Genomic DNA, 25,680 nt, shown 5'->3' on the forward strand with positions numbered 1-25,680 from the left:
ACTTGGCGCAGTCGCAGTGCGAACATTGCGCATGCGCAATAAGCAGAAAATCGCTGCGATGCGAAAAAAAATACAGAGCGAACAACTCGGAATGACCACCATAGTTGGGTCTTATACACGAGTCCGGTTGTTGTCACCTAGTGACCCCTCTTTGGTGTTCCGTGACCGGCACACTAGACCAGATGTGATTTCTTCTGGTCCCCAATCTTCCCTACTTTTCCCGTGTTTTGTCTCTCCTGTTCCTGTGTATTTCTTTTCGTGTTCAGATGTATAATGATGTATGCCGATTGCCATGTATGTTTATGACGTTTTTGATTTGGTTTGTTGCAGGGCTGCGCTGTCCCCAGGGATGTGGTGAGGCGTTCCAAAAACTCGTTGGTCATGGCTCTTAGAATCTATTCACATAATGTTAAAGGTTTGAACAGCCCTAACAAATGCACCAAGCTCTTTCTCTCCCTTAAACAGGCCAAGGGTGATATCGTTTTTTTTACAAGAAACCCACTTTAAGAAATCCCTTCATCCTGACTTAAAGTCTAAGGCTTACCCTCTTACATTTCATGCATGTGATGCTACACACAAGAAAAGGCGGGTCTCCATCTTGTTAGCTGCCCATCTTACGTTCGAATTAGTAGACAGTCATGTAGATAAATCGGGTAGAATGCTCATTCTTATTGGGAAATGTAATAATATTTTGGGTATCCTTGTTAACGTCTACGCACCGAACCAAAATTAGGCCACCTTTTTTTGGAGACTGAATGCACATTTAGACTCTGTAGGGGGGAAGTCATAGTGGCAGGCGACTTTAATGAGGTGCTTTACGCCTCGTTGGATAGATCCTCCCCTCCCTCTCCTCGATCTTCTACTCCTAAACGCCCGTCTTTGGCAACTCTCGCATTGCTAGATCTTTTGAAACTCCAATTGCTATTTGACTCTTACAGACTAACTGACCCTCTGTCTAGGGACTATACTTTTTTTCCCCCTGTACATAAGTCCTATTCTAGGATAGACATGATCCTACTCAGCCGGAACCTGTCCTCTAAACTTAAATCCACTAGTATACTCCCTATGATATGGTCCAAACACTGCCCGATCACTGTCGATCTCCATTCTATTGCCCCTCGTCCCCCTCCTGCCTCTTGGCGGTTGAACGATTCCCTATTACATAGCCAGGAAGTTACTAACCAGATTAAAAACTGCCTCACTGACTATTTTCTGCTTAACGATCTCCCGGAAACTTCACCTATTATTTTATGGGAAGCACACAAGGCTGTTTTGCGTGGTCATCTGATCAGTCAGGCGTCCAGGTTTAAAAAGACCCAGGAAGTTAGCTTCCTCTCCCTTTCCACTAAATTCCAGAACCTTGAGCGCCAGCATAAACTCTCCCCTACCCCCGGCAACCTCGCTGGAAGCGAGGTCTGCGATATCGTTTTCTTTGTCAGAGCGTACGGCAAGGACTCTGCGGAGGCTTAATCAGACCTTCTATGAGAAGGGGGACAAAGCCGATAGAATCCTGGCATCCCGTCTTAGAGCACAGCGATCACGGAATAATATTCTGGCGGTGCACACCGATTCTGGTGAGGTCACATATGCCCTGTTTTCAATCTATACAGAAAGTAGAAGTGTGTCCACTCATTTCTTGAATCAATCGGCCCACGGCCATACTATCCTGAATGCGCCCGATCACGTCCGATCTTGGAAGCTAAGCAGGTATGGCCTGGTCAGTACATGGATGGGAGACCTCCAGGGAATACTAGGTGCTGTGGGCCATTTTTTCAGGAGACCTTTACATTATATTAACCATTTCCTCATATTCTCACATATTCTCTCAGCTGAATACTTAGGCCCTTTTCCCAATCAGCACAAACATCACTAGTAATTCTTGATACAATCAGCCCACGGCCATACTATCCTGAATGCGCCCGATCACGTCCGATCTTGGAAGCTAAGCAGGTATGGCCTGGTCAGTACGTGGATGGGAGACCTCCAGGGAATACTAGGTGCTGTGGGCCTTTTTCCTTCAGGAAATCCTCATACTACTTTCTTCTAAGCTTACCTTACATTCCGATCATCTCTGTGACCTGTATATATTGTTTTCCTCAAACAAATATACAACAATCACAATAATATTTTCACCTGCCATATCTAGAACCATATTTGGTACAATGGCAATCTAGATTTTTATTACCACTTTTTGTTCACCTATAGTGAATTTTTATAGTTAATCATTAAAAGTCAAGTTTTATCCAATTCTTTAGAGGAAGGACTCGAATGGGTCCTCCCCTCTACTATCCATTTATGTCATATTTAACCAAAGAGTGCTTCCACACAAGGTTATTTTGTCTTTTTCTTGTTTTCTCCCTGGAGGTCACATATGCCCCAGATGGTATAAACAGGGTGTTCTGGGACTATTATACTAAGCTTTATAATTTAAATTCTGCTGATTCAGGTCCCGGTCCCCAGGATGTTGTAATATTGGAATTCTTGCATCAGGCTAATCTCCCTCGGCTATCTGAATCCGACTCTTCGGAGTTGAATAAGGATATAACTGATGAAGAAATTACTGCCGTTCTGAGGAATCTTAAATCTTCTAAGGCTCCAGGCCCTGATGGCTTCTTGGCTTCATATTATAAAAAAATTTGCCTCCATTCTGGTCACCCATCTCAGGGTATTGTTCAATGCTGTACTACATGGCACCCCATTCCCAAGCACTATGCTGGAGGCCAGGGTTATAGTTATCCACAAGGAGGGCAGGGATCCTCGTAATTGCGCTATCGGCCGATATCCCTATTGAATTTGGATATTAAACTTTATGCAAAAATTTTGGCTACTCGCCTCAATGGTGTGCTCCCGGGTCTGATACATTATGACCAGGTGGGATTCATCCCGGGGCGTCAAGCCAGGGACAACACTAGGAGAGCAATCGACTTTATTCAATTGTTGAACTGCAGACAAACCCCATCTATTATCCTTTCTCTCGACGCCGAAAAGGCGTTCGACCGTATTTCATGGCCTTTCTTATTTCAGACTCCACAGGCGTTTGGGATATCGGCGGAATTCTTGACAGGAGTCTCTGCCCTCTACTCTTCCCCTATAGCTAAGGTCCTTACAAATGGAATATTATCCCCTCCCTTCCCGTTATCCAATGGCACGAGACAGGGATGTCCTCTCTTTCCCCTGGTGTTTGCCATGGTCATTGAACTCTGACAGAATTCGGGGAGTGAAGGTAGGCTCGCAGGATTCTAAGATTTCGCTTTTTGCAGACGACGTATTGTTGTCTCTCCCCAATTATTTGTGAAAAAAATTCCATGGAGACTGATTTTCACCTTTTATTGTACAACTGATTCTGTTTTGTAAGCCTTTTTGTTTCTCCTGGTATAAATAAAGAATTTAAAAAAAAAATCACATGAACCCTCTCTTTCTTTAGTCGTTTTAAGATTATTGGCAGTAATGGGAATGGAGGGAACAGATAGACTGTCTGAAAATTCCAGGGTGCGGTTAATGCTTCCACAACTGTCACCTGTGGGTCTCTTGTCCTAGAGCAGTAACACTGAAGCTTTGTGTTGTGTTGAGATGCCATCAAGTCTATTTGTGGCCAACCCCATCAGGATACTATCTGCTGGAAGACTTGAGGATGAAGACCCCATTCTTCCGGGTGGAGATCTTGCCTGCTCAGGAAGTCTGCCTGCCAGTTGTCCACTCCCGGAATGAATATGGCCGAAATTGCATTGGCATGTCTTTCTGCCCAGAAGAGGATTTTGGTTACCTCTCTCATTGGGCCTAATTCAGGCGAGATCGTAGATGTGCTAAATTTAGCACATCTGCGATCAGCTTCCCTGACATGCGGGGGGATGCCCAGCACAGGGCTACCCCGCCGCACAAGTACAAAAGCATCACACAGCGGCGATGCTTTTGTACTTGAAGAGTTGCTCCCTACCAGCGCAGCTCCTACACGCTGGCAGGGAGCTACTCGTTGCTGTCCGGGTCGCAGCGGCTTTGTGTGACGACACGCAGCCACTGCGGCCCGCCCCTCGCATGGTCCGGGCACGCCTGCATTGCCCAGACTGCGCCCCTAAAACGGCGGCCAAAAGCCGTCAACCCGCCCCTCAACTGCCTCTGCCTCTCAATCAGGCAGAGGCGACTGCAGGGCTGAGACAGCCGTCGACTGTCGACAGCCGTCGACTGTCTGGCACAGCAGCGATCAGGTCTGAATTAGGCCCATAGCCGCCCTGCTCTTTGCTCCGCCTTGCCGGTTGATGTATGCCACCGCCGTGGCATTGTCTGACTGTACTTAAATGGCCCGATTGCATAACAGGTGGAAAGCCTGAAGGAGGGCGTTGTAAATTGCCCTTAGTTCCAAGATGTTTATTGGGAGGGTGGTCTCATGTGGTAACCATCTTCCATGAAACTAAGCCGCTTGGGTCACTACTCCCCAGCCCCTGAGGCTCGCATTGTTGGTTAACAACATCCAATGTTGCGTTCCGAAGACTTAACCCTCCACGATATGGGAGGTCTGTAACCATCACAGAAGGGATATTCTTGTTTGTGGTGACAGGCGGTCCAGGTGGTGCATGTGAAGATGCTAACCCAACCATTTGTCGAGCAGATCCAGCTGCCCCCCCCCCCGGGACTTGCCAACGTCGGCACACTGCCGCACTTGGGACCTGCCATCGTCTCTACACCGCTGCTCCAGCATTGTCCGGCTGTCCTTGTGCCATAGGACACGGCTATTTCATCATCATTTCATCTGCGGTGAGCATTTAGCCGTCTTGACGGATGTGTGTGGGGGGTGAACAGGGATGCAAGACGCTGGCTAGGAGATTTCAAAATCATACTCCTTTCAGGCAGCTTTCAAATAAGCACAATAAGCATGCATATGTGATCACATCATTTGCAGAGGTATCTTCAAATCACTGTGTTTCTGCTCTTCAATGTTCCTGTATAGAGTCTGAAGTGGGATACTCTGTATATCAATATTCAATCTTTGTCCATAAGGAACAACTGGACATTCAATTATAAATCACATGGGACAATATTGTTCAATTGGTAGTTTATCAGTGATGGTCAGTGGACTTTAATGCTCTATATATTCAGCAACATTGTTGTTTTTATATGATCAACATTTTTAATATTTTAATAAACTGTTTCTATTTTTTCATTATCTTGCGCTCTCTTGTATAGTCATACAAGTCTAACTATATTTAGATCTATAATATATATTACAGTATAACAAACACACACAGGAAAAAGTACGTATCCTTCCGGCAAGCAGTAATGAACCAAAACAGCAAACAGGAGGAAACACAGAGTAAGAAAAACCAGCACACTGCCTATATGCGCGCTGTAGCCAAGCAGTAGATATTCTGGAGTCACTTAATAGCATCACAGATTTTAAATTGTTCCCCCACAACTACTCCCCACTGTACACCAGTTTCAGGTGGAGCGGCTGCAGGCCGTGGCATCTCTGCAGCCGCTCCACTCTGTCTGCACGCGCGGCTAAGATGTCCTGCTCTGCTTAGCTATGCCCCTGTGATGGCACGCACTGCAATGGAGTTAACACAGCCTAATCAGGAACAGGAGCCCTCTCATTAGGGCAGTGTGCCCGATCGCTCTTTTGCCACCAGTGAACCAGGGATCCCACTACTCGGGACCCAGTGTAAACTCACCTGCTTGTATTTCGGCTGTTAGGAGAAGGCGGCAGGCTGCAGGGCTCCAGCGCAAACCCTCTATATGACTGCGGTTGAGATCCCCCCCATGACCGATGTCCTGGTAACAGGGTACCCGGGGCCCTACCTCTCTGTAAGGTCTGGACGGGTTCCCCCCATAAGTTCCTCATGCAGACAGGCATTTGCCAGGTACCTGTCTGTAAATAAAAATAACAATTTACTCACCGGTAATTCTATTTCTCATAGTCCGTAGTGGATGCTGGGAACTCTGTAAGGACCATGGGGAATAGACGGGCTCCGCAGGAGACTGGGCACTCTAAAAGAAAGATTAGGTCCTATCTGGTGTGCACTGGCTCCTCCCTCTATGCCCCTCCTCCAGACCTCAGTTAAGGAAACTGTGCCCGGAAGAGCTGACATTACAAGGAAAGGATTTGGAATCCAGGGTAAGACTCATACCAGCCACACCAATCACACCGTACAACTCGTGATAACCATACCCAGTTAACAGTATGAACAACAACAGAGCCTCATTCAACGGATGGCTAATAACAATAACCCTTTAGTTAAGCAATAACTATATACATGTATTGCAGATAGTCCACACTTGGGACGGGCGCCCAGCATCCACTACGGACTACGAGAAATAGAATTACCGGTGAGTAAATTCTTATTTTCTCTGACGTCCTAGTGGATGCTGGGAACTCCGTAAGGACCATGGGGATTATACCAAAGCTCCCAAACGGGCGGGAGAGTGCGGATGACTCTGCAGCACCGAATGAGCAAACTCAAGGTCCTCCTCAGCCAGGGTATCAAACTTGTAGAATTTTGCAAACGTGTTTGAACCCGACCAAGTAGCAGCTCGGCAAAGCTGTAATGCCGAGACCCCTCGGGCAGCCGCCCAAGAAGAGCCCACCTTCCTTGTGGAATGGGCTTTTACTGATTTTGGATGCGGCAATCCAGCTGCAGAATGAGCCTGCTGAATCGTATTACAGATCCAGCGGGCGATAGTCTGCTTTGAAGCAGGAGCACCCGGCTTATTGGGTGCATACAGGATAAACAGCGAGTCAGTTTTTCTGACTCCAGCCGTCCTGGCTACATAAATTTTCAAAGCCCTGACTACATCAAGGAACTTGGAGTCCTCCTAGCCCCGAGTAGCCGCAGGCACCACAATAGGTTGGTTCAAGTGAAACGCTGATACCACCTTTGGGATAAATTGGGGACGAGTCCTCAATTCTGCCCTGTCCATATGGAATATCAGATATGGGCTTTTACATGACAAAGCCGCCAATTCTGACACACGCCTAGCTGATGCTAAGGCCAACAGCATGACCACCTTCCACGTGAGATACTTTAGCTCCACGGTCTTAAGTGACTCAAACCAGTGAGATTTTAGGAAATCCAACACAACGTTAAGATCCCAAGGTGCCACTAGAGGCACAAAAGGGGGCTGAATATGCAGCACTCCCTTAACAAACGTCTGAACTTCAGGAAGTGAAGCCAGTTCTTTTTGAAAGAAAATAGATAGGGCCGAAATCTGAACCTTTATGGACCCCAATTTGAGGCCCATAGTCACCCCTGACTGTAGGAAGTGCAGAAATCGACCCAGCTGGAATTCCTCTGTTGGGGCCTTCCTGGCCTCACACCAAGCCACATATTTCCGCCATATACGGTGATAATGCTTGGCTGTCACATCCTTCCTAGATTTTATCAGCGTAGGAATCACTTCAACTGGAATGCCCTTTTCCATTAGGATCCGGCGTTCAACCGCCATGCCGTCAAACGCAGCCGCGGTAAGTCTTGGAACAGACAGGGCCCCTGCTGCAAAAGGTCTTGTCTGAGAGGCAGAGGCCATTAGTCCTCTGAGATCATGTCTTGTAGTTCCGGGTACCAAGTTCTTCTTGGCCAATCCGGAACGATGAGTATTGTTCTTACTCCTCTCTTTCTTACTATCCTCAGCACCTTGGGTATGAGAGGAAGAGGAGGAAACGCATAAACCGACTGGTACACCCACGGTGTAACTAGTGTGTCCACAGCTATCGCCTGAGGGTCCCTTGACCTGGCGCAATATCTTTTTAGCTTTTTGTTGAGGCGGGACGCCATCATGTCCACCTGTGGCCTTTCCCAACGATTTGTAATCTGTGTGAAGACTTCCTGATGAAGTCCCCACTCTCCCGGGTGGAGGTCGTGCCTGCTGAGGAAGTCTGCTTCCCAGTTGTCCACTCCCGGAATGATCACTGCTGACAGTGCTAGCACGTGATTCTCCGCCCATCGAAGAATCCTGGTGGCTTCTGCCATTGCCATCCTGCTTCTTGTGCCGCCCTGGCGGTTTACATGGGCGACCGCTGTGATGTTGTCTGACTGAATCAGCACCGGTTGGTTTTGAAGCAGGGGCTCCGCTTGACTCAGGGCGTTGTAAATGGCCCTTAGTTCCAGTATATTTATGTGTAGTGAAGTCTCCAGACTTGACCACTGCCCTTGGAAGTTTCTTCCCCGAGTGACTGCTCCCCATCCTCGGAGGCTCGCATCCGTGGTCACCAGGACCCAGTCCTGTATGCCGAATCTGCGGCTCTCTTGAAGATGAGCACTCTGCAGCCACCACAGTAGAGATAACCCTGTCTCCAAGGACCAGGGTATCAGCCGATGCATCTGAAGATGCGATCCCGACCACTTGTCCAAGAGGTCCCACTGAAAAGTTCTTGCATGGAACCTGCCGAATGGAATTGCTTCGTAGGAAGCTACCATTTTTCCCAGGACTCGTGTGCAGTGATGCACCGATACCTGTTTTGGTTTCAGGAGGTCTCTGACTAGAGATGACAGCTCCTTGGCTTTCTCCTGCGGGAGAAACACTTTTTTCTGTTCCGTGTCCAGAACCATCCCCAGGAACAGTAGGCGTGTGGTAGGAACCAGCTGTGACTTTGGAATGTTTAGAATCCATCCGTGCTGTTGTAGCACTTCCCGAGAAAGTGCTACCCCGACCAACAACTGCTCCTTGGACCTCGCCTTTATAAGGGGATCGTCCAAGTACGGGATAATTAAGACTCCCTTTTTTCGAAGGAGTATCATCATTTCTGCCATTACCTTGGTAAACACCCTCGGTGCTGTCAAAGTCAGAAAAAATATCATGATGCACACTGCCATATTTGCACCTCATATGTGTCCCCGCTGCGCATGCGTACGCTCTCCCGTGCGTGCGCATACCCGCTGTTACGTGCACCCGCAGGCGCACGGTGTGCGCATTTACGGTAGAGTTTATGTGCGCCTAGCGTGCGACTCGATCGTTACATATTTTCACCATATAATGTATTTTGTAGATTATGGTCCCTTTGATAGAATCTGAAAGTTTAGTTAATGTAGCATGTTCATAGACAAAGAGATCCCTCTTTGTTTGATACGAAGGGTCAGACAAGGGTTATACAGTGGTGTTTAGTATCCATCGGAAGAGTATATAATTAGCAATATTCCGGTGTTGGTTTGAAGCGGATTAATCGCTCGTGCGAATAGTTACGGACATAAGAAGTTTATGGACATTTACTATTATTTGCACTTTATTATCCATGCGGCGGGAAACCTAGTTTCCCACCCACCTGAGCAGTTGGAAATAGTCACAGCCCACCTGTATGAATCAACCTATGACCTTTTGTTATAATGCGAAGACGAATTCCTGTGTCCAATGAACAATAAGAATATAGGGACCATTGTACAGTATTATGTGTAGGGTATAAAAGGACAAGCCGACCTGATCCAGCTCTCTATTCTCTTCAACGGTTCTCATTGCTTATAATCGGGAGCTGGATATCCAGAGGCGCATGCGATTGTTTCCCTTGAGCGTAAGTTTTCTCCGCAATCATATTGTCTTTCTTGTTATTGTGAGCCATATATCTCTCTCTCTCTCTTCTCCTCTTTCTCTCTCTTTCTCTTATATTGTTATTGTACTGCTATTGTATTTCATGTGTAGTTATCTGGTTAGGTAGTCTATGTTATATTGGTAGTGTATGACTTGTATTGTTTTATTCTTTTTGAACGTTCATTCATTTCCTTAAAAGGCGTTAGACCCTTAGACCGGTATTGTGTGTGTGTTCATTACATTGCAGTGGGTAATAGGAGCGTCTCTATCGCTCAAACAGCTTTAGTGTAAACCATCTTACACTGTGTTGCATTTTCACCTTATCATTGCACAAGGGTTTACAGTATAAGTACATTGTTTATGGTATAGTTATAAAGGTTTAACATTGTGAGCGTCTGCGCCGCTGGTGATCTCTTCGTGGTCCCGAGCGTCCGCTACGCTAATAGCGTATCATTACGTTAGTCGGCAGCCTATAGCGTGCCTGCCTGTGATCTCTTGCCCGTAAGCGAACGTGACGCTCGAGCGTCTCGACTACGGCTAAGCGATTGTTACGCAACGTGCGTACCCTTACGGTATACCATACGCCAATAGCGTACTGTGTTCTTCCACCTTTTAGAGGGTTTTATGTTGGTAATGGCAATCCTGTACCACAAATCTGAGGTACTCCTGGTGAGGATGGTAAATGGGGACATGCAGGTAAGCATCCTTGATGTCCAGGGATACCATGTAATCCCCCTCGTCCAGGCTTGCAATAACCGCCCTGAGCGATTCCATCTTGAACTTGAATTTTTTTTATGTATGTGTTCAAGGATTTCAAATTTAAAATGGGTCTCACCGAACCGTCCGGTTTCGGTACCACAAACATTGTGGAATAGTAACCCCGTCCTTGTTGAAGTAGGGGCACCTTGACTATCAACTGCTGGGAATACAGCTTGTGAATTGCCTCTAGCACAGCCTCCCTGCCTGAGGGAGTTGTCGGCAAGGCAGATTTGAGGAAACGGCGGGGGAGAGACGTCTCAAATTCCAGCTTGTACCCCTGAGATACTACTTGAAGGACCCAGGGATCCACCTGTGAGCGAGCCCACTGATCGCTGAAATTTTTGAGGCGGCCCCCCATCTTACCTGGCTACACCTGTGGAGCCCCCGCGTCATGCGGTGGACTCAGAGGAAGCGGGGGAAGAATTTTGATTCTGGGAACTGGCTGACTGGTGCAGCTTTTTCCCTCTTCCCTTGTCTCTGTGCAGAAAGGAAGCGCCTTTGACCCGCTTGCTTTTCTGAAGCCGAAAGGACTGTACCTGATAATACAGTGCTTTCTTAGGCTGTGAGGAAACCTGAGGTAAAAAAAATTCTTCCCAGCTGTTGCTGTGGATACGAGGTCCCAGAGACCATCCCCAAACAATTCCTCACCCTTATAAGGCAGAATCTCTATGTGCCTTTTAAAGTCAGCATCACCTGTCCAGTGCCGGGTCTCTAATACCCTCCTGGCAGAATGGACATTGCATTAATTCTGGATGCCAGCCGGCAAAATATCCCTCTGTGCATCCCTCATATATAAGACGACGTCTTTAATATGCTCTTATGTTAGCAAAATAGTATCCCTGTTTGACAGGGTCACAGACCACGCTGCAGCAGCACTATCCATGCTGAGGCAATTGCAGGTCTCAGTCTAGTACCGGAGTGTGTAAATACAAACTTCAGGATAGCCTCCTGCTTTTTATCAACAGGTACCTTCAAAGTGGTCGTATCCTAAGACGGCAGTGCCACCTTTTTTGACAAATGTGTGAGCGCCTTATCCACCCTAGGGGATATCTCCCAGCGTAACGTATCCTCTGGCGGGAAAGGGTACGCCATCAGTAACTTTTTAGAAATTACCAGTTTCTTATCGGGGGAACCCACGCTTTTTCACACACTTCATTCACTCATCTGATGGGGGAACAAAACACTGCCTGCTTTTTCTCCCCAAACATAAAACCCTTTTTTAGTGGTACTTGGGTTAATGTCAGAAATGTGTAACACATTTTTTATTGCCGTGATCATGCAACGGATGTTCCTAGTGGATTGTGTATATGTCTCAACCTCGTCGACACTGGAGACAGACTCCGTGTCGACATCTGTGTCTGCCATCTGAGGGAGCGGGCGTTTTTGATCCCCTGATGGCCTTTGAGACGCCTGGGCAGGCGCGGACTGAGAAGCCGGCTGTCCCACAGCTGTTACGTCATCCAGCCTTTTATGTAAGGAGTTGACACTGTCTGTTAATACCTTCCACCTATCCATCCACTCTGGTGTCGGCCCCACAGGGGGCGACATCACATTTATCGGCATCTGCTCCGCCTCCACATAAGCCTCCTCATCAAACATGTCGACACAGCCGTACCGACACACCGCACACACACAGGGAATGCTCTGACTGAGGACAGGACCCCACAAAGCCCTTTGGGGAGACAGAGAGAGAGTATGCCAGCACACACCAGAGCGCTATATAATGTAGGGATTAACACTATAACTGAGTGAATTTTCCCCAATAGCTGCTTGTATATACAATATTGCGCCTAAATTTAGTGCCCCCCCCTCTCTTTTTAACCCTTTGAGCCTGAAAACTACAGGGGAGAGCCTGGGGAGCTGTCTTCCAGCTGCACTGTGAAGAGAAAATGGCGCCAGTGTGCTGAGGGAGATAGCCCCGCCCCTTTTTCGGCAGACTTTTCTCCCGCTTTTTTATGGATTCTGGCAGGGGTATTTATCACATATATAGCCTCTGGGACTATATATTGTGTCTAATATTGCCCTCAGGGCGCCCCCCCCCAGCGCCCTGCACCCATCAGTGACCGGAGTGTGAGGTGTACATGAGGAGCAATGGCGCACAGCTGCAGTGCTGTGCGCTACCTTGGTGAAGACTGAAGTCTTCTGCCGCCGATTTTCCGGACCATCTTCTTGCTTCTGGCTCTGTAAGGGGGACGGCGGCGCGGCTCCGGGAATGAACACCAAGGACGGGTCCTGCGGTCGATCCCTCTGGAGCTAATGGTGTCCAGTAGCCTAAGAAGCCCAAGCTAGCTGCAAGCAGGTAGGTTCGCTTCTTCTCCCCTTAGTCCCTCGTTGCAGTGAGCCTGTTGCCAGCAGGTCTCACTGTAAAATAAAAAACCTAAAATATACTTTCTTTCTAGGAGCTCAGGAGAGCCCCTAGTGTGCATCCAGCTCGGCCGGGCACAAAAATCTAACTGAGGTCTGGAGGAGGGTCATAGTGGGAGGAGCCAGTGCACAACAGGTAGTCCTAAAGCTTTCTTTAGTTGTGCCCAGTCTCCTGCGGAGCCGCTATTCCCCATGGTCCTTACGGAGTTCCCAGCATCCACTAGGACGTCAGAGAAACGTGGATTTCCATGCAGTGACTTTGGAAATCCACGTATCCAACTCAACCCCAAACAGCCATTCCCCAGAAAAGGGGAGAGATTCCACACTGCTTGGATTCTGAGCCCGCTATCCACTGATGCAACCACAAGGCCCTGCGCGCCGACACTGCCATGGCAGAAGTCCTAACATTAAGATTGCCCATCTCCTTGAGCAAGTCACACAGGACGCGTGCAGTGTCCTGAATGTGCTTCAGGAGAGTCACCGTAGTGGCATATTCCCGGAGAGGCCCACATGTGAATGGCATGGGTTATCCAGCAACCCGCTATGACCGGCCTTTGCGATACATCTGCTGCTGTGTAGATAGACTTTAGTGTAGTAACTATTTTTCTGTGCCCAGGGTCCTTTATGGTAAAGGAGCCCACGGCAGGCAGCACCACCTTTTTTGATAGTGGAGAGACTGATACGTCAACTCCCGGGGTTCTTCCCAGAATTTCTTACCTTCAGGATCAAATGGGAAAGTGTGCAAAAATCTTTTTGACACTTGGTATTTTTTGTCTGGATTTTTCCAGGCTAACTTAAATAGGTCATCTAACTTTGCAGAATCAGGGAAAGTGACAATAGGCTTGTTCTGTGTAAAGAAAAACGACTGCTGTGATGCAGCGTCCTCTAGAGGGAGCTTTAGCATGTCCTGTATAGCCACAATGAGGGGTTCAATACCGAGCAGAAGCGGAATCCCCACTAACGGGATCCAAGTCATCCCCATCCTCGGTATATCCTCATCTGAATCAGACAGTAAGGCAGCTAAACCATGCTTTTGTGGTCCTGAGTTAGAGAGGGGGGGGGGGGGGGGGCAGTGTAACATTTGCCCTTGCAGCCAAGTCTGCAACAGACTGTTGTAGTAGCAGTTTTCTGAACATTAGCAGTGAGTTGTGTTGACATATCAGACATCATATTCTTAAGGGGCCCTAACCAGGAGTGCTCTTGACCCTCTCCCCCAGCCCCCTCACTGAGTTGTGAAGATTGGCAGCATTGTTCACATGATACAATCAGATGATAAGGGAGAGAATCTGGTGTGGCACACACTGCATAGTTTGTGTTTACCCATGTTCACAGTAATCACAATGACATGCACATAGACAGTAAAACTTATCAAGCCTGCCCTTACTGTGTGTGAGAGAGGGAGAGATACATTGAGAGACCAGCACACGCCAGCTACACAGCCCCAATGAGGCTGTCAGCTTATTATAGCACAGTAAAACACTAATGATTTCAGTCCTGTATAGGACAGATAGTGTACAATAGCGGCTCTCCCCCTTTGCTACACCCTGTACCAGTTTTCCAGCATTTTCTGAGTGTTAGGAGGAGCTGGGAGTACCTTCTGCTGCTGCAGTAAGCAGAGGAAGGCACCAAAATGCCGTTGATCCTGCTCCGAGATAGCTCCGCCCCCCCCCAATGGCGCCAGAGCTACAAAGTTTTTTATACTGGCAATGTCTCCTAAAGTGCGTAAAAACATCACAGAAGTGCTAGTTTAAGCCATTGCTAGCCAGTTTACACAGGGGGCTCTAGCGGGTCCCTCCCAGGAGGGTCCCATATGCCGCGCCCGCGTTCAGCCGCACCATGAACCGGGGGACCCTCCTACCGGGGCCCCCAGTTTGTACTCACCACTCGACTTCAGGCATAAGTTAGGGGTGTGCGGCGTGCTGCGATTTCGACAGCTAAGGCGCAGTGCTCCGCTGAAGAAACCTCTCAGGATGGTGGTCCTGCAGTGGGGAAGCGGCTCTGAGACCTCACAAGGCCGGTGACCAACCCCCCACGGTGCAGGTATGCTGTTGCCCAAACAGCATACCGAAAACAATAAAAGTCTTTCTGGACCTGTAGAGATGTGCATACTCTCCTGAGGGCACTTTTTTCCAAACTGCCTGTGGGAGGGGGCATAGAGGGGAGGAGTCAGCAAACCCAGTGAAGAAATTTAAAGTGCACTGGCTCCTTTGGACCCCGTCTATACCCATTGTACCAAGTCTCCCCAATATCCTTTATGGATACTAGAAAAAACCATTAGACACTGGAACAGTTTTTCCCAGCAAGCGGTTAACTTGCTGAACACTTGAATCGTTTATTTAGTTTCGCATTAGTTTCTATCCATAAGAGGGTGCCATTTTAAGTGTACATTTTTATGTATTTTATCTATTGTGAATGTGAGGGATCAATACAAGATCCCGGCAGTCAGGAGGCCAACGAAGGGAGCCCGACAGCCAGGATTCTGGCGGTGAGCGCAGCGTATTCCCGCGTGGGCTGGTTGAGCTTGCCGCGCTTCGGGCCCGCTGTGCTCGCCACACTTTGGGCCCAGTGGTGACCTTTGGTCGCCACAGGGTCCTATTCCCCTACGGGTGGTGGCGTGGCCACCACCCAAGAGGGGTAACCAGCTGGCGGTGGTGTCGGGATTCCACCATCGGTATTCTGACCGCCGGGATCCCGACAGGCAGTAAACTGACTGCCTCCCGAATGTGAATGTATGATGTTATATGTATGTATGTTTTCTGGTGTGCAGTTGACCGGAGACAAAATTAGTTACACGAAAGTGTACTTGGTCAATAAATTCTGATTCTTCTGCAGTAAGGGAGAGGCGTGGCAGGAATCCTGCAGTAAGAATGCTCTGAAAGGCCTGGGGAGAAGCTAATGGGGAGAACCCACATCCCCCTGCTGATATGGAGCCCCCAGAGAAATGGCTGCCCACTGTGCCTGCATCGCGCCAGTGACTGTCTCAATATGTCCCCACTGCCGTCACAGTGTCTCCACTGCCTGTACTCTGGTGGACCAGTGAGAGTACGGGTGATCCAGCCACTCGCTGCCCTGCAAGCAGGGAGCCGGCTAACTTGCTCCTTGATACGCTACGGCTGCAGTCACCAGTGTGCGGTGCTGGAGCGCTTATCAAACAGACATACACAATAGTGATAAAAGGTCAGAAATTTTAATCTGAGACAAATACTTTTCAAAATACAAACATATATAATCTGAAATCATGTAAAATTAACAGCAATTCATCCATAAAAATCATAATATTCAACAAAGTGACATGAATTTTAGTGACTCCAAACTAAGGGTTTATTCCATATGCCAAATTAGGAGACCATTTTATTACTTGTCATCCAAAGGAGCAGTTTTGTTAGTATATGACATCAATCATTAGTGGGGCAATGGTTATCCATAGGATACATCAGTAGCCATGGAAGTGTTTATTTGGGTTATCCACTCTCTTGCTGTTTGGGAAATTTTCTACTATATTGGTCGAATGTAACCTACACCCCGCTAATATCTTGGCTTTAAGCCATGTGGATCTGAATGGCGCCTTCAGCTTCTCATTTTGTATCATATGTTCATAATATATAACATGGGGGAAGATGCATTAAGCCTTCAAGAAGTGATAAAGTGGAGAGGCAAATTACCAGCCAAATCGGCTCTGTTTGAAAAATTACAGTAGCTGGTGGGTTGGTAGTTTCTCTCTCTCCAGTTTATCACTCTCCATTGATGTCTGTTTCTTCGTATCATGGCCACCATCACTTATTCATACCCACTGGTCTGTTAACGTTATTATATCCTATTACCCAGTTATTCTTGCAACTTTGTTTTTCTTTATTTGCCACATACAAGAATATTACTTTGTTATTAGTCTTCTTATTTTCCTATGGACCATGGCTCAGTGTCATCTTATGTCATTATGCATGCCTGCGTTGCTATTTGTATGTTTTATCATTGTATTCTTTGTGGGTGTACTTTTTCCATATTTATAGTCTTTAATAAACATTATTAAATTTCAAAAAGTCCCTATGGGAACAGAAGTGTGTGTGCATTGCTGCAAAGCTCCATCCCATGCAGCAATCCCCCACCCGCACCAAAGTCCTTTCTTTTTTATTTTTTTTAAGCCAGTACCTTTATTATCCTTGTTCATCTATAACTAGAAGCAAAGTGATCTCTGCTGTTTGCAAAAAACAGATTAATGAAAGTACATCCACAATTTTGCATTGCCACATAACCCATGCAAAACTGAAAACATTCGGGCCACTACCCCCCTTTGTGCCATAAATGCTTTCCTAGTTTATTTTAAATCCCCTAAGGATGTGGTAATGTTCACTTTACGAAACACTCACTAAATTACAGTGGACATGTGCACGCACATGCACACAGCACATTAAAATAAAATACAGTAGTTTTTGGTTTTGTAACAGATCACAGAATTTGTATGCAAAAACATAAAATGCTATTTGTAACATGTTTTGCTGTATAGAAAAAATAAATAAATGGGAACTATGCAATATGCTAAAACAGAAATTTTATTGTACAGTTTTAACATGGTTACATAAAATACATTTCTCACGGATGTTGAATTGAACCTGTTTGAACTAGTATGCAACAATCAGTGCACAAGTAACAAAATAGAGGAACTGCTTAACTTAAGCTGGTTACACACTGGAGTGGTTTGTACCCAGACGACATATCGATACCTAGGTACACAATGAGCAATGTTAATGAAGGCAAGAATGATCATTGTTCCGTCCTTCATTAGAATACATGTGATCGCTAGCGATATGCAGGACATCAAACCTGACGTCGCTAGCGACTGCAGGCACACCGCATATTGGGTATACGCACTGCCCGCAATGCACGGATGCGAGTGATCGCTTAGTGTGTACCTAGCTTAACATTCATTAGAAGGGACTTATATCATTATGGACCAGTTTCTCATGTGAGGGGCTCATGAACATTGGTTCATCCCATAATTAGGGTGCTTAAAATATGTGTTGGTGACATGTTCACCAAGTGACAACCTAGCACTGTAAACTCTTCCTGAACATTCAACTTCAAAAAACATAACTTTCTGTATATTGCCAGAGTATTTGTCTTGCTAGTGAAAACAAAGACATTTTATGGATGACCTGTCTATACCCCATGGTACTAATGTGGACCCCAGCATCCTCTAGGACGTAAGAGAAAAGACATTGTATGAATGCAGATTTCTTAATTAAATATGTTAAAATAAACCATGAAGTATATAATGAAATCTACTGACTCATTCTTTTGTTACTCTTTATAAAACAGAAAAAACGGAGACATGTTTGAAGAGTACATTACAATACAAAATTTGATGGACTAAAGTGCAGACTACAAACTAATAGGCTGCAGTCAGTTATTTGGTTGCTTTCAGTTAATACTCCCACAGTACTGTGAGTATAGCAGTGATATAAACAGAAGCTATACAGTGGGGCTTCTCAAAGCATGTCATCTATTTGCTGAGATTGTCATTTTCAACACATAGCTGTTAAATAAAGTGCAATAACTTTGTCAAACCATTCAAATATACAATATAGCAATTTTCTTTCGGAGGATATATGAATGCATAAAGACGTTGCAAATCAGTACATATTATATTGTGTCTGCCGGCACATCTTGTTTCCACAGGAATTCCTCGGCATACTGTGTTTCTGCAATGCAGTTAGAAGAGCATGTATATACTACCAGAATGCCCCAATCAATGCTCTCCTGAAGGCTGTCCACTTTTAGATGGTTCAATAACTGTGGCATTACCTGGGATAAACAAAATAATAGTAAGCAAAGGAACTGGAATGTACATGTTTGATGCAATTTTCAATGTCCTAGCATTAGCACAGAAATGCTCTCCGTTACATGTATACACAACTTTAATCCAAGAGGAAGGTGGTCAGCAGCACGGTGGCATCCAAATGGAGGCAGACTATACGCTGGTCAAGTTCTGCTCTCCCTTGTTTATTATATATGCAAACTAGTCTTACCATTTACAGTTACCAGTAATGTCGACACGGTTGGCTGGTGTATATTCTTACAAACTGTACTAAGTTCTCCGTAATGTACCTACTTTTTGTTCTATTGAACGTCAAAACCAGAACATTGTGCAATGCAATGATCTGTTCCACCCTAATGAGCTCCTGGCTACATAACTGGACTAGTTCATCTTGTTTTTGTTTAGTTTTTTTTACAGAAGAAAAAAAAAAAAAAAAGGTAACCAGCACTGCTACACTAATGAGATGAGATTATCAAAATGTAACATAAGGGAAACGAGATACAAATACATATTTATTCAAACGAATCAACAATAAAATATATTATAAATGTCCAGAAAATATAAAAAAAATAAGAATTTACTCACCGGTAATTCTACTTCTCGTAGTCTGTAGTGGATGCTGGGAACTCCGTAAGGACCATGGGGAATAGACGGCTCCGCAGGAGACTGGGCACATCTAAAGAAAGATTTAGGACTATCTGGTGTGCACTGGCTCCTCCCCCTATGACCCTCCTCCAAGCCTCAGTTAGGACACTGTGCCCGGAAGAGCTGACACAATAAGGAAGGATTTTGAATCCCGGGTAAGACTCATACCAGCCACACCAATCACACATATAACTCGTGATAGGAACCCCGGTTAACAGTATGATAACAAAAGGAGCCTCTGAACAGATGACTCGCAATAATAACCCGATTTGTGTAACAATAACTATTTACAAGTATTGCAGACAATCAGCACTTTGGATGGGCGCCCAGCATCCACTACGGACTACGAGAAATAGAATTACCGGTGAGTAAATTCTTATTTTCTCTGACGTCCTAGTGGATGCTGGGAACTCCGTAAGGACCATGGGGATTATACCAAAGCTCCCAAACGGGCGGGAGAGTGCGGACGACTCTGCAACACCGAATGAGAGAACTCCAGGTCCTCCTCAGCCAGGGTATCAAATTTGTAGAATTTTGCAAACGTGTTTGCCCCTGACCAAGTAGCAGCTCGGCAAAGTTGTAAAGCCGAGACCCCTCGGGCAGCCGCCCAAGATGAGCCCACCTTCCTTGTGGAATGGGCTTTTACAGATTCAGGCTGCGGTAGTCCCACCGCAGAATGCGCCAGCTGAATAGTGCTACAAATCCAGCCCGCGATAGTCTGCTTAGAAGCAGGAGCACCCAGTTTGTTGGGTGCATACAGGATAAACAGCGAGTCAGTTTTCCTGACTCCAGCCGTCCTGGAAACATAAATTTTCAGGGCCCTGACTACGTCCAGTAACTTGGAATCCTCCAAGTTCCCAGCAGCCGCAGGCACCACAATAGGCTGGTTCAAGTGAAACGCTGATACCACCTTCGGGAGAAACTGAGGACGAGTCCTCAATTCTGCCCTATCCATATGGAAAATCAGATAAGGGCTTTTATAGGACAAAGCCGCCAATTCTGACACACGCCTGGCCGAAGCCAGGGCCAACAGCATGACCACTTTCCACGTGAGATATTTCACATCCACAGTCTTAAGTGGTTCAAACCAATGTGATTTCAGGAACTCCAAAACCACATTGAGATCCCAAGGTGCCACTGGGGGCACAAAAGGAGGCTGAATATGCAGAACTCCCTTGACAAAAGTCTGAACTTCAGGCAGGGAAGCTAGTTCTTTCTGGAAGAAAATCGACAGGGCCGAAATCTGGACCTTAATGGACCCCAATTTGAGGCCCAACGTCACCCCTGCTTGTAGGAAATGCAGGAATCGACCCAGTTGAAATTCCTCCGTTGGGGCCTTTCTGGCCTCACACCAAGCAACATATTTTCGCCAATGCGGTGATAATGTTTTGCGGTGACATCCTTCCTGGCTTTGATCAGGGTAGGGATGACTTCCTCCGGAATGCCCTTTTCCTTCAGGATCCAGGGTTCAACCGCCATGCCGTCAAACGCAGCCGTGGTAAGTCTTGGAACAGACAGGGCCCCTGCTGCAGCAGGTCCTGTCTGAGCGGCAGAGGCCAAGGGTCCTCTGAAAGCATCTCTTGAAGTTCCGGGTACCAAGCTCTTCTTGGCCAGTCCGGAACCACGAGTATAGTTTTCACTCCTCGCCTTCGTATTACCTTGGGAATGAGAGGCAGAGGAGGAAACACATAAACCGACTGGTACACCCACGGTGTTACTAGAGCGTCCACAGCGATCGCCTGAGGGTCCCTTGACCTGGCGCAATATCTTTTTAGCTTTTTGTTGAGGCGGGACGCCATCATGTCCACCTGTGGTCTTTCCCACCGGTTTACCAGTATTTGGAAGACTTCTGGATGAAGTCCCCATTCTCCCGGGTGGAGGTCGTGCCTGCTGAGGAAGTCTGCTTCCCAGTTGTCCACTCCCGGAATGAACACTGCTGTCAGTGCTAACACATTATTTTCCGCCCATCGGAGAATCCTTGTGGCTTCTGCCATTGCCCTCCTGCTTCTTGTGCCGCCCTGTCTGTTTACATGGGCGACCGCCGTGATGTTGTCTGATTGGATCAGTACCGGCTGGTTCTGAAGCAGGGGCCTTGCTTGGCTTAGGGCATTGTAAATGGCCCTTAGCTCCAGAATATTTATGTGAAGCGAAATCTCCTGATTTGACCACAGTCCTTGGAAATTTCTTCCCTGTGTGACTGCCCCCCAGCCCCGAAGGCTGGCATCCGTGGTCACCAGGACCCAGTCCTGTATTCCGAATCTGCGGCCCTCTAGTAGATGAGCCCTCTGCAGCCACCACAGCAGCGACACCCTGGTCCTTGCCGACAGGGTTATCCGCTGTTGCATCTGGAGATGGGACCCGGACCATTTGTCCAACAGGTCCCACTGGAAAGTCCTTGCGTGGAACCTTCCGAATGGAATTGCTTCGTACGAAGCTACCATTTTTCCCAGGACTCGTGTGCATTGATGTACCGACACCAGTCCCGGTTTTAGGAGGTCTCTGACTAGAGATGACAACTCCTCGGCTTTTTCCACTGGAAGAAACACTTTTTACTGGTCTGTGTCCAGAATCATTCCCAGGAACAGAAGACGTGTCGTCGGGACCAGCTGTGACTTTGGAATATTGAGAATCCAGCCGTGCTGTTGTAGCACTTCCCGAGAAAGTGCTACCCCCACTACCAACTGTTCCTTGGACCTCGCCTTTATCAGGAGATCGTCCAAGTACGGGATAATTAAAACTCCCTTCTTGCGAAGGAGTATCATCATTTCGGCCATTACCCTGGTAAAGACCCTTGGTGCCGTGGATAACCCAAACGGCAGCGTCTGGACTGATATTGACAGTCCTGTACCACAAATCTGAGGTACTCCTGGTGAGGGGGGTAAATGGGGACATGTAGGTACGCATCCTTGATGTCCAGGGAGACCATGTAATCCCCCTCGTCCAGGCTCGCAATAACCGCCCTGAGCGATTCCATCTTGAACTTTAACCTTTTGATATAAGTGTTCAAGGATTTTAAATTTAAGATGGGCCTCACCGAACCGTCCGGTTTCGGTACCACAAACATTGTGGAATAGTAACCCTTTCCTTGCTGAAGGAGGGGTACCTAGACAATCACTTGCTGTGAATATAGTTTCTGGATAGCCACCAACACTGCCTCCCTGACAGAGGGAGTTGCTGGTAAGGCAGATTTTAGAAAACGGCGGGGGGGGGGGGGGGGACGTCTCGAATTCCAGCCTGTACCCCTGAGATACTACTTGAAGGATCCAGGGATCCACCTGTGAGAGAACCCACTGTGTGCTGAAATTTCTGAGACGGGCCCCCACCGTACCCGGGTCTGCCTGTGAAGCCCCAGCGTCATGCTGTGGACTTACCGGACGCGGGGGAGGACTTTTGCACTTGGGAACTGGCTGTATGCTGCAGCTTTTTCCCTCTACCTTTGCCTCTCGGCAGAAAGGATGCGCCTCAAGCCCTCTTGTGTTTATGGGGCCGAAAGGACTGTACTTGATAATACGGTGCTTTCTTTTGCTGTGGGGTAGCCTGTGGCAAAATGTCGATTTCCCAGCAGTAGCTGTGGAAACGAGGTCTGAAAGACCATCCCCAACAATTCCACCCCTCAGCAAAATATTGTCCCTATCCAGGGTATCAATATTATCCGACAGGGAATCTGACCACACAGCAGCAGCACTGCACATCCATGCTGATGCAATCGCTGGTCGCAATATAATGCCCGTGTGTGTATATATAGCTTTTAGGGTAGCTTCCTGCCTTCTATTGGCAGGATCCTTTAGGGTGGCCGTATCCGGAGACGGTAGTGCCACCTGTTTTGATAAACGTTTAAGCGCTTTATCTACCCTAGGGGATGTTCCCCAACGTGACCTATCCTGTGGCGGGAAAGAGTACGCTGCCAATAACCTTTAGAAATTATCAATTTCTTATCGGGGGAAGTCCAGGCTTCCTCACACACCTCATTTAATTCCTCAGGAAACTGGTAGTTTTTTCTCACCGAACATAATACCCTTTTTTGTGGTACCTGGGGTACTATCAGAAATGTGTAACACATTTTTCATTGCCTCAATCATGTAACGGGTGGACCTATTGGAGGGTACACTAGTCTCATCGTCGTCGACACTGGAGTCGGTATCCGTGTCGACATCTGTGTCTGTCATCTGAGGTAGTGGCGTTTTAAACCCCCTGATGACATTTGAGACGCTGGAACAGTCACAAGCTGAGTAGCCGGCTGTCCTATGTCGTCAAACCTTTTATGTAAGGAGCTGACACTGTCACGTAATTCCTTCCATAAGTCCATCCACACAGGTGTCGACCCCTCAGGGGGTGACAACACATTTACAGGCATTTGCTCTGCCTCCACATCATTTTCCTCATCATACATGTCGACACAGCGGTACCGACACACAGCACACACACAGGGAATGCTCTGACAGAGGACAGGACCCCACAAAGCCCTTTGGGGAGACAGAGGGAGAGTATGCCAGCACACACCAGAGCGCTATATACCACAGGGATATCACCTATAAAGAGTGTTTTCCCCATATAGCTGCATATATATATATATTATACTGCGCATAATTTTGTGCCCCCCCTCTCTTTTTTACCCTTTCTGTAGTGCAGGACTGCAGGGGAGAGCCAGGGAGCGATCCTTCCAGCGAAGCTGTGAGGGAAAATGGCGCCAGTGTGCTGAGGGAGATGGCTCCGCCCCTTTATCGGCGGGCTTTCTCCTGCTATTTTAATATTTCTGGCAGGGGTTAATATACACCTATATAGCCTCTGGGGCTATATATGGTGTCAGTTTGCCAGCCAAGGTGTTATTTATTGCTGCTCAGGGCGCCCCCCCCCCCAGCGCCCTGCACCCATCAGTGACCGAAGTGTGTGGTGTGCATGAGGAGCAATGGCGCACAGCTGCAGTGCTGTGCGCTACCTTGGAGAAGACAGAAGTCTTCAGCCGCCGATTTTCCGGACCTTCTTGCTTCTGGCTCTGTAAGGGGGACGGCGGCGCGGCTCCGGGAACGGACGACGAGGTCGGGTCCTGTGTGCGATCCCTCTGGAGCTAATGGTGTCCAGTAGCCTAAGAAGCCCAAGCTACCACCACTAAGGTAGGTTCGCTTCTTCTCCCCTTAGTCCCTCGGTGCAGTGAGCCTGTTGCCAGCAGGTCTCACTGTAAAATAAAAAACCTAAATTAAACTTTCTTTCTAGGAGCTCAGGAGAGCCCCTAGTGTGCATCCAGCTCAGCCGGGCACAGAAATCTAACTGAGGCTTGGAGGAGACTCATAGGGGGAGGAGCCAGTGCACACCAGATAGTCCTAAATCTTTCTTTAGATGTGCCCAGTCTCCTGCGGAGCCGTCTAATCCCCATGGTCCTTACGGAGTTCCCAGCATCCACTAGGACGTCAGAGAAATAAGATTTTACTCACCGGTAAATCTATTTCTCGTAGTCTGTAGTGGATGCTGGGGACTCCGTAAGGACCATGGGGAATAGACGGGCTCCGCAGGAGACTGGGCACATCTAAAGAAAGATTTAGTACTACTGGTGTGCACTGGCTCCTCCCTCTATGCCCCTCCTCCAGACCTCAGTTAAGGAAACTGTGCCCGGAAGAGCTGACATTACAAGGAAAGGATTTTGGAATCCAGGGTAAGACTCATACCAGCCACACCAATCACACCGTATAACTTGTGATAACATACCCAGTCAACAGTATGAACAACAACAGAGCATCAGACAAACCTGATGCAACCATAACATAACCCTTATTTAAGTAATAACTATATACAGGTATTGCAGAAGAAGACGCACTTGGGACGGGCGCCCAGCATCCACTACGGACTACGAGAAATAGATTTACCGGTGAGTAAAATCTTATTTTCTCTAACGTCCTAGTGGATGCTGGGGACTCCGTAAGGACCATGGGGATTATACCAAAGCTCCCAAACGGGCGGGAGAGTGCGGATGACTCTGCAGCACCGAATGAGCAAACACAAGGTCCTCCTCAGCCAGGGTATCAAACTTGTAGAACTTTGCAAAAGTGTTTGAACCCGACCAAGTAGCTGCTCGGCAAAGCTGTAATGCCGAGACCCCTCGGGCAGCCGCCCAAGAAGAGCCCACCTTCCTTGTGGAATGGGCTTTTACTGATTTTGGAGGCGGCAAGCCAGCCGCAGAATGAGCCTGCTGAATCCTGTCACAGATCCAGCGAGCAATAGTTTGCTTTGAAGCAGGAGCACCCAGCTTGTTGGATGCATACAGGATAAACAGCGAGTCAGGTTTCCTGACTCCAGCCATTCTGGCTACATAAATCTTCAAAGCCCTGACTACATCTAGTAACTTGGAATCCTCCAAGTCACGAGTAGCCGCAGGCACCACAATAGGTTGGTTCAAATGAAAAGATGACACCACCTTTGGCAGAAATTGCGGACGAGTCCGTAATTCTGCCCTGTCCATATGGAAAACCAGATAGGGGCTTTTACATGACAAAGCCGCCAATTCTTGACCACTTTCCACGTGAGATATTTTAACTCCACGGTCTTAAGCGGCTCAAACCAGTGAGATTTCAGGAAACTCAACACCACGTTAAGATCCCAAG

The 25,680-nt window shown here is 47.4% G+C and overlaps 1 protein-coding gene and 2 pseudogenes across 2 annotated transcripts in view; 2 read left to right on the forward strand and 1 right to left on the reverse strand.

Annotated features, from left to right (window-relative positions):
* The first annotated feature begins 1,648 nt into the window (after positions 1 to 1,648).
* LOC134912599 (5S ribosomal RNA) lies at positions 1,649 to 1,766 on the forward strand (annotated as a pseudogene).
* A 125-nt stretch (positions 1,767 to 1,891) lies between these two features.
* Positions 1,892 to 2,009, forward strand: LOC134912587 (5S ribosomal RNA; annotated as a pseudogene).
* Positions 2,010 to 15,801: 13,792 nt separating this feature from the next.
* Positions 15,802 to 25,680, reverse strand: part of PDCD2 (programmed cell death 2) — a 351,150-nt gene continuing 341,271 nt past the window's right edge. For both annotated transcript variants that reach the window (XM_063917636.1, XM_063917635.1), the window contains one exon: positions 15,802 to 18,429. In XM_063917636.1, the coding sequence (XP_063773706.1) occupies positions 18,268 to 18,429 (162 nt within the window). In that variant the 3' untranslated portion in view covers positions 15,802 to 18,267. The remainder of the gene's footprint in view (positions 18,430 to 25,680) is intronic.

The sequence above is a fragment of the Pseudophryne corroboree genome, chromosome 4 (genome assembly GCF_028390025.1).
Source record: "Pseudophryne corroboree isolate aPseCor3 chromosome 4, aPseCor3.hap2, whole genome shotgun sequence".
In the NCBI taxonomy this organism is placed as follows: Eukaryota; Metazoa; Chordata; class Amphibia; order Anura; family Myobatrachidae; genus Pseudophryne; species Pseudophryne corroboree.